General features: G+C 42.7%; 2 protein-coding genes across 6 annotated transcripts in view; both read left to right on the forward strand.

Moving 5' to 3' along the window:
- TTBK2 (tau tubulin kinase 2) overlaps positions 1 to 11051 on the forward strand; it is a 97889-nt gene extending 86838 nt beyond the window's left edge. For all 5 annotated transcript variants that reach the window (XM_016212327.2, XM_016212329.2, XM_087822002.1 and 2 more), the window contains 2 exons: positions 794 to 2064; positions 4023 to 11051. In XM_016212327.2, coding sequence (XP_016067813.2) covers positions 794 to 2064; positions 4023 to 4485 — 1734 coding nt within the window. In that variant the 3' untranslated portion in view covers positions 4486 to 11051. The remainder of the gene's footprint in view (positions 1 to 793; positions 2065 to 4022) is intronic.
- Positions 11052 to 12358: 1307 nt separating this feature from the next.
- The window catches only part of CDAN1 (codanin 1), a 31776-nt gene continuing 28732 nt past the window's right edge, over positions 12359 to 15402 (forward strand). The window contains exons 1-8 of the mRNA XM_087821978.1: positions 12359 to 12463; positions 12655 to 13151; positions 13367 to 13570; positions 13766 to 13935; positions 14066 to 14179; positions 14262 to 14340; positions 14761 to 14881; positions 15065 to 15174. Of these exons, the coding sequence (XP_087678104.1) occupies positions 12374 to 12463; positions 12655 to 13151; positions 13367 to 13570; positions 13766 to 13935; positions 14066 to 14179; positions 14262 to 14340; positions 14761 to 14881; positions 15065 to 15174 (1385 nt within the window). The 5' untranslated portion in view covers positions 12359 to 12373. The remainder of the gene's footprint in view (positions 12464 to 12654; positions 13152 to 13366; positions 13571 to 13765; positions 13936 to 14065; positions 14180 to 14261; positions 14341 to 14760; positions 14882 to 15064; positions 15175 to 15402) is intronic.

Raw genomic sequence — 15402 nt, forward strand, 5'->3', positions numbered from 1 at the left:
GTTTGACATATTTTCAAATATTTTAAAATTAAAATATTTTTCTTAACTAAAGGTCTCTAAAGAAATGTCAGCTACATCACTGTTTTACTTATGTCTAAGGTATTAAACTTTACCATTTCCTTCATTTTGTGGGGCTTGGGATAAAAAATATATCTATCTTGATTATCTTCTTGAGGCTTAAATTCAGGGTTTACCTTTGCAAAGCAGATGTTATCACTTCCTTAACTTAGGATAGGTACATTAAATAGAGGGAGTCATTCCTATCTTGAGTCCTGAAAGAGGAGAAAGAGGGGCTGTTAATAGAACCTGGTAAGAGTCAGATCTCTGGGAGTGGGGCCATGCAGCAGGAGCTGTGGCCAGGAGTGGTAGAATGTAGCCACCACTAACCCTGCAGTCCCTTGGGGAGGAAGCAGAGAGAATTAATACCAGACCTTTTTCTCCTCAAACTCTGATTCTCTGTTGGTGCTGGACATTGGGCAAACCCAGAAATCAGAAGGCAAGGGATCCTGGGTAGCACAGTCTGCAGAACTCATCTTCCAGAACACAGAGCTGACTAAAGAAAAGGCAGGGATGAACCTCAGGGGAGACTGTGCTGTACAGTTCCTGAGTAGGGGAGCTTGAGTGTCATGTATTTTTATTCAAAATTGTTCATTTTATATATGAGTTAGGCAGACCTGGCCAACATCTGTGTTCCTCTTATAAATTAGAATTTGAGGTGTTAAATCTCAAATCCCACATCTTCATTTATATTCCACATTATTGCATTTTAACTTTTTTTCTTCTCTCTCTCCAGATTACAATTCCTCGACCTTCTGTGGCATCTACACAGTCAACTTCAGGAAGCTTTCACTGTGGTCAGCAGCCAGAGAAGAAAGACCTTCAGCCCATGGAGCCCACTGTGGAACTTTATTCTCCAAGAGAGAACTTCTCTGGCTTGGTTGTGACAGAGGGAGAACCTCCTAGTGGAGGAAGCAGAACAGACTTGGGGCTTCAGATAGATATTGGTCATGACATGTTACCCAATATTAGAGAGTGTGACAAATCCCAAGACCTGGGACCAAAGGACCTTCCTGACCATAACAGACTGGCTTTGAGAGAATTTGAGAGTTTCCCTAGGGAAACTGAAGAGAAAAGCATTCTGCTAGGGTCAGATAATGAAGATGAGAAGTTAAGTAAAGGGCAGCATTATATTGAGATCTCCTCTCTCCCAGGAGACTTGGTAACTGTGGAAAGAGATCACTCAGCGACTACCGAACCTCTTGATATGACAAAAACACAGACTTTTAGTGTGGTGCCTAATCAAGACAAAAATCATGAGATAATGACTCTTCAGGCAGTTGAAACTTCAGAAATTTCTCCAGAAGTCATTGACCCACATGCTGAAGAACATATAGGCCAGGTGGCAACAGTGCAAAAAAGTAAGATATCTAAGGATGATGACATCAAGAGTGAAGACTTGCCAGGTGATCAAGGAGACCTCTCTACTGTTTTGCACCAAGAGGGTAAGAAAGAGAAAATTGCACCTAGAAATAGAGAGCTATTTAATTGTGTTTCAGAGAGTGAACGTTGTCCCGCATCCCGGAAGGATGTGATTAGGTCATCCTTCGTAACTAGACACAGCCGAATCCCTGTTTTAGCACAAGAGATAGACTCAGCTTTTGAATCATCCTCTCCAGTCTCTGCAAAAGAAAAACTCCTCCAAAAGAAAGCTTATCAACCAGACCTACTCAAACTTCTGGTGGAAAAAAAGCAACTCAAGTCTTTCCTTGGGGACCTCTCAAGTGCCTCTGATAAATTGCTGGAAGAGAGACTAGCCACTGTTCCTGCTCCCTTTTCTGAGGAGGAAGTCTTGACTCCCTTTTCAAGACTGGCAATAGACACCCCCCTGAGCAGGTCAGCTGAAGATAGCTTTTTGTCACCTATCATCTCCCAGTCTAGAAAGAGCAAAATTCCAAGGCCAGTGTCATGGGTCAACACAGATCAAGTCAATAGCTCAACTCCATCACAGTTCTTGCCTCGGCCACCACCAGGAAAGCCACCCACGAGGCCCGGAGTAGAAGCCAGGTAATGCTGGATGCTCTCCGTATGTTAAGTCTGTAGCACTGTTTCTATCTGCTTGACTATAATACGTCAGTGGTTTCATTTCTTTGTTGCCTGCTTCTGATTGTTTACTTCCTCCCCTGCCTTTCCCAAGCCTTATAGCACAGTGTAGTAGAAGGGGTCAGATTGATCCAGGTTAATTCTTAGCTCTCTTAGTTAATTCTTAGCTTTCTTCAATGTGAACCTCAATTTCCCTATGTGTAAAATGGGTAGAACATTTGCCTCTTGGTTTTAGGAGGATGAAATAAGGGAGTGTATGTCTAAAGCTTTTTGCAGTGCTAATTAGCATGCAACAAAAGTTATTTCTCTTCCAGTCCATTTTAACTAGATACTCGGTAGTTTTCTAGCTTTGACTAATCAGAATCCTTTTATAACAGATGTCATTATGATGTCAAATTCTGTGTCCATCATTTGATGACTAGGCCCTGGTAGCACTACTATTTATTTGATTATAATGAATTAAACAAACAAAAATCCTATAGGAGATTTCCCTAGGTCTGATGATACAACTATACATAATAAAGTTACTGCTTTAATATTTACCATATGGTATACTTTTTTATTGAATTTCCCATGTATAATTGACCATAGAGTGATTATATTTTGAAGAAGAGGGGAAAATGTTGGGAAGTGATGAACCAGTTAGAGAGTGCTTTCCTTGGAGCCATTACTTACTTTCACAGAGGAGAATGGTCTAAACTCTTGGAGAAGAGGGAGGAAAAGGACAGTCTTTTAACAATAAAGTGAAAATCAAAATACATGTACATGAAAACTATAGCCTATCCTAGATAATGTAACAATAGGCCTCCACCTGTTGTAAGGATTTCTGAATTATATTGAAGTGAGATTCTATCTGTATCATTACTCAGCAGAACTTGTTACCCTTAACTAAAGAAAGTTTAGTTTTGACTTTCCCTAGGGTTTCAGGTTCAAGGGTAACTAAATATTAGATTGGAAGTGCCAGTGGGACTAGACTTCCATAGGAAGAATGATGATAAGTAAACAGCAGTCACTTAGATTTTAGAAGGTGATTCCATGAACAGTATTTACACATCCCCCTTTTTCTTCTGCTTGGCATCTATGCTTAATAGAGATGGCATATCTGTGGCCTGAACTGCTTTGGACTGCAACAAACAAATCTTAATTATCATTCATTATTTAACATTTTACGTATCCCCTAAAAGTAGCACTTGGTAACTAAGCCAAGCCTGTGGCATTGTGCCAGACATTAGAGCTGACCAGCTTGGAACTGGAAACTCAGAGGGAACTCAACTTTCCCACTTAGGTCCTGGCACAAAGGAATTGTTTTATTCCAATTTTCAATTTTTACTAAAAGATCCTTGAGAGTAGGCTTAATCCTAAAATCAGAAGAGCAAACGTGCCATAGGAGAAGGGTAATAACATCTAAGTGCTTCTGAATGGCAGACATCCAACTAAGTACTTTATTGAGGTTATTGCACTTGGCTGCTCAGTAATGCTGTGCAATTGATAATACAGTGGTACCTCAGTTTTCGAATGTAATCCATTCCGGAAGACCGAGTTCTGAAATGTTTGAAAACCGAGGGATCAACAGCCGACAGCTGGGCCTCAAGATCTTGCCCTCAGCGGAAGCTGCATGGCATGTTCGACATCTGAGGCGTGTTCGAAAACCGAAGCATTTATTTCTGGGTTTACGGTGTTCGTAAACCGAAATGTTCGTCAACAAAGACATTCGAAAACTGAGGTACCACTGTATTCCCATTAAAAGCTAGGAGACGTTAAAGAATTTGTCCATGGTCATATAACTGGTATGTGAAAGAGCAACTGTATCCTGTGTTTAGATTTTAATTCACATCAGACACATTATGATTTGGGACTTTGGGACTTTCTAGGCACACTTGAAATGAATTAAAATGAAAATAATTCTTCCCTGTACTTTTAAGGCTCCGCAGATACAAAGTTCTAGGGAGTAGCAATTCCGACTCAGACCTTTTCTCCCGCCTGGCCCAAATTCTTCAAAATGGATCTCAGAAACCCCGGAGCACTACTCAATGCAAGAGTCCAGGATCCCCTCACAATCCAAAAACACCACCCAAGAGTCCAGTTGTCCCTCGCAGGAGTCCCAGTGCCTCTCCTCGAAGCTCTTCTTTGCCTCGCACGTCTAGTTCCTCACCATCTAGGGCTGGACGGCCCCACCATGACCAGAGGAGTTCATCCCCGCATCTGGGGAGAAGCAAGTCACCTCCCAGCCACTCGGGATCTTCCTCTTCTAGGAGGTCCTGCCAACAGGAGCATTGCAAACCCAGCAAGAATGGCCTGAAAGGATCCGGCAGCCTCCACCACCACTCAGCCAGCACTAAAGCTCCCCCAGGGAAGAGTAAGTCAGCCAGTAAACTCAGCAGATAGGAGGCAGGCTGCATCTCTGTGAAAGGTGTGAGATCATCCTCCTAAACCTGTTGCATGTGTGTCCCTGTACTATTTTAAAAAATCTGTGATTTTCTCTTGCAAAAGAAAGTAACATGATAAATTATTTATAAGGAGACATAAATATATGATAAGGCATTACTAAGGCAGGCAACAAGCAGATCAGGAATCAATGCCTTTGCATAGGAAGGGCAGTCTAGCAAATCCAAGGGGGAGAAACTGATTAAATGAACTAATTTTTTTAGCTGCTTCTGAAACAAGAGAGTTGGAGGTAGGAGATGGAATGGAATTTTAAAGGATTTGGCCTACTTATTTTTTAAGGCTCTATTCTAACATTATATAGCAAAATTGAAACTTCCTGTTTTAATATTTTCATTCAAAACTCCCAAACTTTGGAGATCAGAATTGCTCCAATATGTTAGAAGCCTGTTGCTGGGGAGCCAATGCTAATAGACATATATTTGGCTTGTGTGTTTGTCTATATTTACTTTGCCTCATTCCTAGTACCCTCCCTGGATTTCACATTTTTTAAAGTTAGTGTTTCTCACCGGATCCAATCTCTATTCTTGTATTTTAACAACAATACATTCTAATATGCTTTTAGCAGCACATGCTAAAAATTTCAAATCCGATTACTGTTTTGTAGTCCCCTAGTATTTTTCTTTGGAGCATTATATTCTCGGTATATTTTTATTGTGAAAAATAACTGATGACACTTAGGTAATGGAAGGAAAAGTCTAAATAGAGCTAGTTTGCAGGCTTTAGTGCTTTAGGGAGAGAGGGGCAGAGTGGGAGTTAATACCCTTCAAGGTAGAAGAATGCTCTTTCCCTGTAATTTTCCTCTTTGTGGAAGGAAAACTGACCAGAATGGACCTTGCTTCCTTAATTCTTCTAGGTACCAACTATTTCTAACATCAACCTCCAAGATGATACCAAGGAAGTACCGTGCTGTGGCATGTGACCTTATGCTTTTAGAGATTTAGAAAGAAAAATAGAAAGAAATTAGGTATGTTGTTGAGACTTATGATCCTCAAACTTTGTATTTTATACATTCAGTCAATTAGGAATGAGTATCTGGGGAAATAAATTTAGGTTCAGTATTTATCTTTTAAAGTTTTATTACCTGCTTCTCCTGTGCTTTAGTTTGAACATTTGGGCTTCTTGACCTGATTTCCATGTAATCTCAATTTATAAAGCTACAAAGAAGATATATTTGTTCTAATCTCACTCTTCTAACAGGAATCAGGCAAAATTAAATCATAGTAAACTTTGAAAATGGGCTCTTTTATACTCTGGTGTTTTTTGTGTTGTAAAGACCTTATTAAGTCAGGTAAATTGGTCCGCTTGCTGTTGAAATTTGCCTTCTAGCAAACATCTGTGCTTTCTCTTTGACCTTGTGTTTGCTGCCAAACCTAATATGGTTGAATTGGGGAAAAAAATATATTTTCTCACCAAGTGAACATATTCTAATGCTGCATCAAAGTTGCCCTGAAGCTGCACTGAATTTATCTTGTTCTCTTTATGTGTTGAGCTTTAAAAACAAAAACAAAACAAAAACCCACAAACAAAACAAAACTCAAAACACTATTGAGGCATATTTGGTCTCCCATAAGAAATATAGCTAGTGTGGAAACTTAATTTCTCTCTGGTTTCAAGCACTATAGGGGAATACAATAGATAAGACATATTTGTTGTTTACCTAAAGCAACTGTAACATTGAAAGACTGATCCTTCTGTATTATATTGTATAATAGTTGCTATAACACTACTTGCATGTCTTCATGGTAAATTATATAAATATTTATAAATATATAGAGAAACTTATGCTTATATAAACTCATTCTTTCTCATTCTCCATTTGTAATGTCAAGATCACAGATGGTGAAATACCTTTTTATGGTGTGTCTCACGTACACTTGGGCTTTGCCTGTCTTCATTTTCTGAAAATATGTTCTTGGTATTTGACACTTAAGATTCTTCTCGCCTTCCTTGTGTATAATGCAAAGGTTGGTAGTCTTTAACAAGCCAAGATAGGTTATTTCATTTTCATTTTTTAAAGATTTTAATAGGGAGAAAATTACTGGGACATGCTTGTAATACTGGTTCAAAGATTTGTCATGTTAATCACATGATGCTGTCCTTATGGTTAAAGTGGATAAACTGGGATGATGATCATGGGTCTGACATAAATTGATTTTTTTAAAAATCTCTTTAAATGACCATTCTACTTTCCTCTTTTAACCTTACTTTTTGAGGGGTGGTTAGGAAGTAATTTACAATTAAGAAATTATCTTTTTTTCTGTTGTATTAGCTAAATTATACTAAAAGTAGCCAGCTTTAAGTCCTGACCCCTTTAGTCAGAAATGTGTTTGTGGTAACCGTTGGAAAAGCTGATGAAGCTGCAGTGTGGTTTGTGTGTTATTTTATATCTTACTGGCATTTCTCTGCTAGTAGTCAAAATTGACAGTGATGGCAACTTAATGTTTTTTTCTCCTTTCTTAGTTCCTTCCATTTTTCTCCTAACTTTTCCACTATGTTGCTCCCTTTTCTAAATGGTACCCACAAACTCAAGATCCAGAAACAGCCTCGCTATGTAAGAATATTTTATTTTGCATGTAGAGAAAAAAGTTAACCAAAGATTTTTCTGCTTGATACTTTTAAAAGAACACAGACTAATTATATATTATGTATCAGTAGATCCACTTAAAAGTACTACTGTCTTATACAGGGTGGGGCAAAAGTAGGTTTATAGTTCTTTGTATGGAAAATAATACAGTAATTAGTAAATAAGAATATAAGAATAAACTCTGTTTTGTGTACTCACAACTGTAAACCTACTTTTGCCCCACCCTATATAGAGATTTACGATTATGGTTTTTAAATGCAGTTTTTGCTTTTAGATGTTACATGGCTCGGGCTAAAAAGAGAAGTTCACAGCCCTGAGTAAAGCACTTTTGGCACAAGGATTTTTGGTTTTGTTTCATTTTAAAGTATGGTACAAAGAATGAGCTGAGTTGTAGTTTTTCTTTATTTTTTTTAGTGATGGCATATTTCAGATTTCGGTGACAAACATAGATCATCCAAGTAGTTTTAAACCAGTTTGGTTATTCTACCTAAGATGAGGGACATGGCCATTAATTAAAGTCAAGCCAAACTATACTAAAACAATTATGGGGCAGAAGTAAGTTATCTTTTGAAAATAAAGTGCCTCGTCATTTCTCCTATCACAACAAAGTGGCAGGTTACCTAGTCACATTTACCCTTCCCTTCCCTATCTTATCTCTGTAATTACTTGGGTGGAATTAGCAACCATTTGGCCCCTTTAGGTAAGCATTTTTTCTAAGTTATGCTGCCAAATCTCCAGGGTATACAGGTGGGTTAAAAGATTTAAAATTTTCACATAGTAATCTTTTGCACAGCTTAAAGGCACTTAACTTTAACATATAGTGAACAAAAAAGGTAAATTGGGTCATACTAAATTTAACTTTATAGCACAGATTATAAACATCTTTCAATGCTAAGTGTTAGACAGGCACCATCATTCTCAACTTGGTACTGCAAGCTGGCCTTGCTGACAGTGGTATAGCTACATTTACTGTTTTTAAGTTGCATGTTGTGAAATGTTTTTTGTAAAAGTTGTCAAGTTAATCAAGTCCTAAATAAGTAGCAAAATAATTGAAACCCACTGTTATTATCCACTTTATATTATTTGCTTTAAAATACTAAACCAATTTCAGCTGCTTACTAATACAGTGAACTAGTTGAGCAGTATCTCTTTCTGTTTAGCTCCTCCTAGCCACTATGGGAACTTGAGGTTCTTTGGTAATCATGAGATTCCTTCCAAGCCACAGATTTTTATGCGAAAATTTCTATGGTTGTATTCAATCTACAAGGAAAAGGTGTACATTGGTGCATGTTTTATAAACCCAGACACAGGTAGTTAAAACAACAATTCGTTTTACTATACCCAATAGCCTTGAGTTAAAAATAGATGCCTTTTCTCCAAGAGCAGAGGATTCTTTGTTCTAGGAACATTCTTAATCTAACATAAGGAACTGATGATAAGAGAAGCAAGATTCAGAATTCAGAATTTAGGGGGAAAATGCATCATACTGTGGCTATTTGAAAATATATTTATTTATAGATAAGCCTAGATTTAGTCTTGGAGATCAAAGTTTTCACATTTAAAAATGTTTTTCATTCCTTTATATCAAAACGTGGCACATGTTAGGGAACCATTTCTCCTGTCATGCTCCTGTATTTTGGAATTAAGTTGTTTACATTCTTCCCTGAACATCTGCCCATCTCTGCTTATGTGCATTTACCACAGATGTGTTGGGGCTTTGCCTAAAGGGAGAGAGATTTTAGGGCCTGTATTACTGTGGCTATAGTGATTGACAACTCCATTGTTTAACTTTCTTGAGTTTGGTTTTGTAGACAGTTTATCTGCAGTTACTTATCTATGTTTTAATACAAAAAGTATTATAGGATTAAGGAATGGAACCACTATAGTAGTCCTCACAAATCAATGTTTACCCAAGTTCAGAAACCGTAGATGGTGCGTAAGATGGTTCTCTTCCTTGTGGAAGCCCCAGGTGGTTGTAGGACATCCCACCTTCCCTGTCTCATCCAACAGAACTTTGGTGTGGACCTCAAGGATCTAGGAGTAGAGCATTTGAGATCTTGCTCCCCAGCAGTTGTCCTCAGTTTTGGCTCAAATAAATTCTTATAAAAAAAATTTTTTTTAAAGGATGTGGGTGTAGTGTGGAAACGTCAGATCATTTGGATAGTAGTAGTTTGGCTGTCCCTCTAGAATTATGAGAAATTTAACCCAGATAGTCTTGAGAGCCTATCTGTTGCCATCCTTGCTAGAGAGAACTGTAAGAGGTGTATGGGGAATTCCTTTAGTTCTTAGGTAGCTCCAGGACCTGGGATAGGGATCCCTGTTCATGTAAAGGGGAATTTGGATGCTGCACACCTCAATCCCTAAAAATCCCTGGATGGACATGAAATGATGACATTAGAAAGTCTTGGCCCATGAATACATTTTTTAAATTCAGTTTTGATTATTGGCTCTGACTTTTAAATTATTCCCCTTAAACAAATTTAAAGAAAATTAAAGTGACAAGATCAACGTCACCTTGAGGTTATACACAATCTCAAGGCACTGAACAGCCAGGTAGTACCATTTACTCAGTAATGATTTGAATATTTCCTTAGACTTTGCTGGATCCTTGGTCTTAAAGAGACATGTAAAAGAAGTGAAGTCTTTTCTTTCGTTGCTGTGTAAAACTTTAATCAGGTCTGCCTCTTTAATTGGAAGTGACAGTTACGGGCATAGTGTGTTATCACTGGCGATACTGTTATGTGTCTCAGATAACCTGGGCCAGGGGTTCTGGGTTTCTTGACCTAGAGAATATGACTCACTGAGGCAGATCTTTGAGCCCATGTAACTACAGAATTTGCTGGTGACATAACTTTACATGCTAACGATGGATAGGAACTTTATTTCTTTTCAGTCGTTTAATTAATTCCATATTGTGTACAGAAATGTTCACTCAGTTAAAAACATTGAGTAAACCAAGTTTTTGTATAAACTACCCTTGCCATATGATGCTTCACCCCTTCCACCCAATAATACACAGTTTAAATCCTTAAAATTCCATGTGCAGCACTTCAACCTACCTGGAGTCTATCTGGGTGTTCTTCACTCACCCACAAGGGTAAACAAGGCTACCAGAGCTTGAATATGATTTATTTTAGGGAGCAACCCAGGGAGGGGGATGCCCTTGGAACTTTTTCAAAACAATTTTCTTTTAAACTATTCAGATAGGTAAATCAGTTCACTAAGATAAAAAACATTCAGAAATACAGATAGGAAGATAAAGGAAATGTAACAGTGTGCCACTTGGGGCTCTGAAATTGGATTGGGTAAAACAAACAGAGAACAGATCTGATGACCCAGGCTTGAGTCTCCTCACCTCTCCCTCATACACAGCCCCTGGTCCCCTTCCTGACTCCTTCCCTAAAATAGCCAATGCCAATTTAATTAGGCCATTTACTTACACATTGACAGCTTTTAGGAAAAAAGGGGAAGGGGGAAACATTGCATTAGATATAAATCTTGAAAATTATGAACTATTGGCAGCTGTTAAATCAGATTGAACCACAAACCAGAATTCTCTCTTGTTGAGCAAGACCAATGTTAGCATAGAGGACTTTGATAATTCCAGTTTTCTCCCTTTCTTCTCCTCTTCATGAAATCAGTGATGAGAAATTGTTCTTGGAAATGCCTCCAAAGGTATTGTGTCCCTTTCCCCTCCAAGCAGCCCTCTTTATGCATTTTTGCTCAGGCAACCAAGGACAGAGTATTGGCAGAAACATGGAGTGCTTTTGTATGGGTCATCTGTACATAAAAGTGTAATTATTTATTTAATTTTTCCATTTGTATCATATTACAGCTTTGTACAGTGTTTTAAGTTCTGTTTTGAAATTATTTTGTATTTTATTTTTATAATCTAGTAATAAAATATTCATTCCGCATGCAACTCTAGCTCTATTTGTGTGATGGCTTGGATTTCAAAAGTGGGCAATACTGTTTTTCTAATTTAATAACGTTATTGAATGCACCGGAGTTTCCAAGGTCATCAGGGAGCAGAAAGTATTACTATAAATGCAGTACCACATCCAGAGGCCTAGAAAAGCAGCACAGGACTGAATACAAACTATCAGTATCCCTGCAGGTGAAAGCCAGGATTCAGGGATATGAGGAGATGGATTCCTGGGTAGTAAAATTGAAATTGTCAAAAGCACCCTTTCAATCCATCATTCTCTGGCTGGAGGTGGTTTTCCCTTCTGTGAAGGAAACATCCCTTGTAGTATTAGAGTGATTCCCACTCCTCACCACCCTCTCCTTTCCACCTGTCACCCTTTTTGAGCCAGAGGAACTCTTGGGAGGCATTCACTTGGGCACTGCTTCTCCCCTCCGGGATTGGTTTGGCGTGGAGTGCTGGTGCCGTATGTTTTTCTCTGCCTGATTTCCCTTTCTTGATTTCTCAGTGAGCAGCAACACCCAAAGGGCTGGCGCTCATGTTTTTCAAAATAAATTTAGGAGTAACTCAGGCTCCCGAAAGCTAATCAGGAATGTGCCTATTAACATCTCAATTGCAAAGCAGTTGAAGTATTAACCTGGTGTAAACCCATCATAACTACGTGTGAGGGATGTAAAGACACACTGCAGGGAAGCCCGAGGCACTTGAAGGGCTGTGGGCTGAGGATTTTAAAAAGCCTCCCTCCCAGCAAGAATTCTGGCTCCAAGTGTAAAAGGTCGGCCAGTGACGCGGGCGACGGAAAACCTGTGGGTACCGCATGGGCGGGGATTGAAAACTCAAGCCTTTGAAAAAGGTCAAATGAGGTTAGGCTAACTTTATAGTAACTTTTTTAGAGGGATAACGGGTGAATCTGGAAAGCGTAAACGATTGCTAGAAAATAATGTGCTTATCGAGAAAGATACAGTCAGGGCCTCTCTCCGGAGAATTATTCACCTTCACCGTCGGGCCGCTCTCCCGGCCCTCGGTCTCTCCCGCCGCGACCCCCAGTCCCCGCAGGTCGCCCCTCGGGGCAGGACAGGCCGAGCCGGGGCGCACCCATAGCCGAGCGCTGCACCTCCCACACCACCAGGCCTGTAGTCCCGGACTGCGGCCTTGACTCGGGGCCGGAGCCGAACCTCAGCCGAGGGAAGTTCCGCCGGCCCGGCCCCGCCCCTCCGCCCCGCGGCCCAACGGTCGCCCCGCGGCGCCGGCCCCGCCCCTCCCCTGCCGCTCGCGGCGCGCCGGCGCCTGCGCAATCGCCTCGGAGCGCCCAGACCGGGATGGCGGCCGTTTTGGAGTCGCTGCTGCGAGAGGAGGTGTCGGTCGCAGCCGCCGTGCGGTGGATCGCGCGCAGCGCTGAGAGTTCGGAGGTAACAGCGCCGACACGCCCCCAGGCCTGACCCGAATCCGCTTTCAGCGGAGATACCACCCCTTAGTTCCCCTTCCTCTAGGGTGGCTGGCTGTCAGCCCGGGCCGAGTGCGCTCTAACTGGGGGCCGCTCCGCTGTTCGCGGCCTTGGGCTGGCAGCTGACCCTCTCACCTATTGCCGCTTTTTCCTCAGGATGACCCCCCGGAGGCGGCCGCGCTGAGCTCACTCCGGCCATTGCGGAAGGAATTCGTGCCGTTCCTGCTGAACTTCCTGAGGGAGCAGAGCAGCCGTGTCGTCCCGCAGGGTCCCCCGACTCCAGCCAAGGCCCCGGGCTCCTCGGCAACTCTGCCGGGAAGGCCCGGGGGCCCGCCGCGGGGCGGCCGCGGGGCGCGCAGCCAGCTCTTTCCTCCGACCGAGCCTTTGAGCGCCGCCGCCGCCGCCGCCGCCGCCGCCGAGGCCCCTTCAGCCCGCCGCGGAGGCAGGAGGCGGGGCCCGGGGCAGGCCCGTGAGCGAGGGGGCCGCGGCTTCGGGAGCCTGGAAGAGGGGGTCGGCGGGGAGAGCCTGCCCTGGGCGGGGGGCCGCAGGCCTAGGGCCTCTGGCAGCCCCATCCGCGCGCGCTCTGATCCTCCAAACCTCAGCAACCTGGAGGAGTTCCCTCCAGTAGGCTCGATTCCCCCGGGCAATGCAGGGTGAGAATCACTTCTCATCCAGGAGATGGGTGGTGCAAAGCTATGCTAGGGGAGTCAATAACTTGGGGCTGGGCACTCCTTAGTAGAGCTTGGGAATTGCTGGAAGGTTGGGAATGAGATAATTACAGTAATGAGGGGCGTGTCGCAGAGACCCCAGCTCTTGTCAGGATGCTTGAAGTGGGAATTGGAGAAAAACCTGTAGCTACTCTCAACAGGACGAAGCCTTCACGCAGGATCAACCCAACTCCGGTGAGCGAAGAGCGGTCACTCTCCAAGCCCAAGATCTGCTTCACTTCACCCCCCATCAGCTCTGTCCCCAGTTCCCAACCCTCAGTCCTGGACTCTAGCCCTTGGGGCCATGGCCTTACCCCAGGGTGCGGAAGTCTGCAAGAAGAGCGGGAGATGCTCAGGAAGGAGCGGTATGGCCTTGCTGCTCCCTGGGATGTTAGCTTCCTTCCTGTGGGGGATCTGTAAGGCTTTTCCCTGAGGTTGATTGCCCCCTGGGAACCTTGGGTATGTTTCCTGGGCTATGGCTGTCCCCTCTGGAGGAACCCGAGTATAGCTTTGGAGGGGAAGCCAGGCAGAGTGCTCATGATATCTCTTTATCTCCATAGCTCTAAGCAGCTGCAGCAATCACCTGCTCCCACCTGTCCTACCCCAGAATTGGGGTCTTCCCTCCCCATCCGGACAGGAAACCTCACAGCTGAACCTGCTGATCCTGCCAAAGTGTCTTCTCGCCAGCGCCTAGAGCTGGTAGCCCTTGTCTATTCTTCATGCATTGCAGGTGAGTGAGAGCAAAGGGCTCTGGAGTGGATACTTAAAGAACTGTAGGGTAAGAGAATTGATAAGGCATGTAGAACTGAGCCTTGATTCTGAATGGTGCTCATTGTGCTGGGGTTTCTTCTTATATCCAGAAAACCTGGTGCCAAATCTCTTCTTGGAGCTTTTCTTCGTCCTTCAGCTGCTTACTGCCCGGAGAATGGTGGCTGCCAAGGACAGTGACTTTGAACCTAGTCTGGGAGTCCTAGGTCAGTGAACAAGCCTCTTTTTGAGAAATGGGGTCTAGAAATGGAATAATTCTTAACTGACAGCTTGATACTATCCTTCTAGATTCCCTGGAAAGCCCACTATTCCAGAGTGTCCACGATTGTGTCTTCTTCGCAGTGCAGGTTTTGGAACATCAGTTTCAGTGAGTTTCCCTAGCTGAGACATCTGAGCCTTATTCCCATTGTCCACTTGGTTTTCTGGCCACTTCGTGTATGGACTTGAGCTTAACATGTGTATGCAGTTACCCTGTACCTTTTCCTACATGTAACCCTTTAATTTTGTATCAAGGCTATGAATTTAACCTGTGAAAGAATCAAACTGCCCACTGTGGTCTTGGTGACTGACCTTTGGATTAATGTCTCATGTTCCTGTCCTGCTCTCTTGCTCCCTACTCCATAAGGTCTCATTTCCTCCCCTTTTACTTTTATCATCTTTAATCCTTGGCCTGTGACTTTGCCTTACATACCTGCTCCGTGCTCCATATTCTGTGTGGTGTGCAGGTGCCAGCTTCCTATTTGCAGTTTGTGTCTGATTACAGTCATATGTGCTCTTGACCCTATAGAGTTCTTTCCTACCTGGACAAAGGGACCTTGAAGCTGTTGGCTGAGAATGAGCGGCTGCTATGCTTCTCACCATCTCTCCAAGGCCGCCTTCGAGTTGCCTACGAGGGCAGTGTTGCCAAGGTACTGACTCTTATCTTACATGTCTACTGGCCCAGACCTGACCCTTTCCAGCCTCATAGTTCAGGCAGCCCAACTCACACCATTCTACTGTCCTGTGGTGTAACTGGGCAAGAATAAAGGGATGAAGTTTTCTGAGCATGCACTCTGCAGGCTCCTGTTCCTAATGTCATTGCCATATTTTAGGTCTCTCTGACGATGCCACCATCTGTTCAAGCTGTCTCCTTTCAGCCAGAAACTGACAATCGTGCCAACTTCTCCAGTGACCGAGCCTTTCATACTTTTAAAAAGCAGAGGTGATAAGGGAATTCAGGGGGAGGGGATGAAGCCACATTTACTCTGGGATAGGCAACTTATGTCATTTTCATAGAAACTAAAAGTTTGGTGCTAACAGTTGCTTTATGCCCTTAGACTTGAACCTCTGATCTTAGCAGCCTTCTCACAGGGTGTGACTTAGTCACAGGGTTCTCAGACAAATTAGAGCTTTCGGTACCCACAGAAGTACATTAGGCATGTGGTATGCT

The sequence above is a fragment of the Miniopterus natalensis genome, chromosome 1 (assembly GCF_054644295.1).
Source record: "Miniopterus natalensis isolate mMinNat1 chromosome 1, mMinNat1.hap1, whole genome shotgun sequence".
NCBI lineage: Eukaryota > Metazoa > Chordata > Mammalia > Chiroptera > Miniopteridae > Miniopterus > Miniopterus natalensis.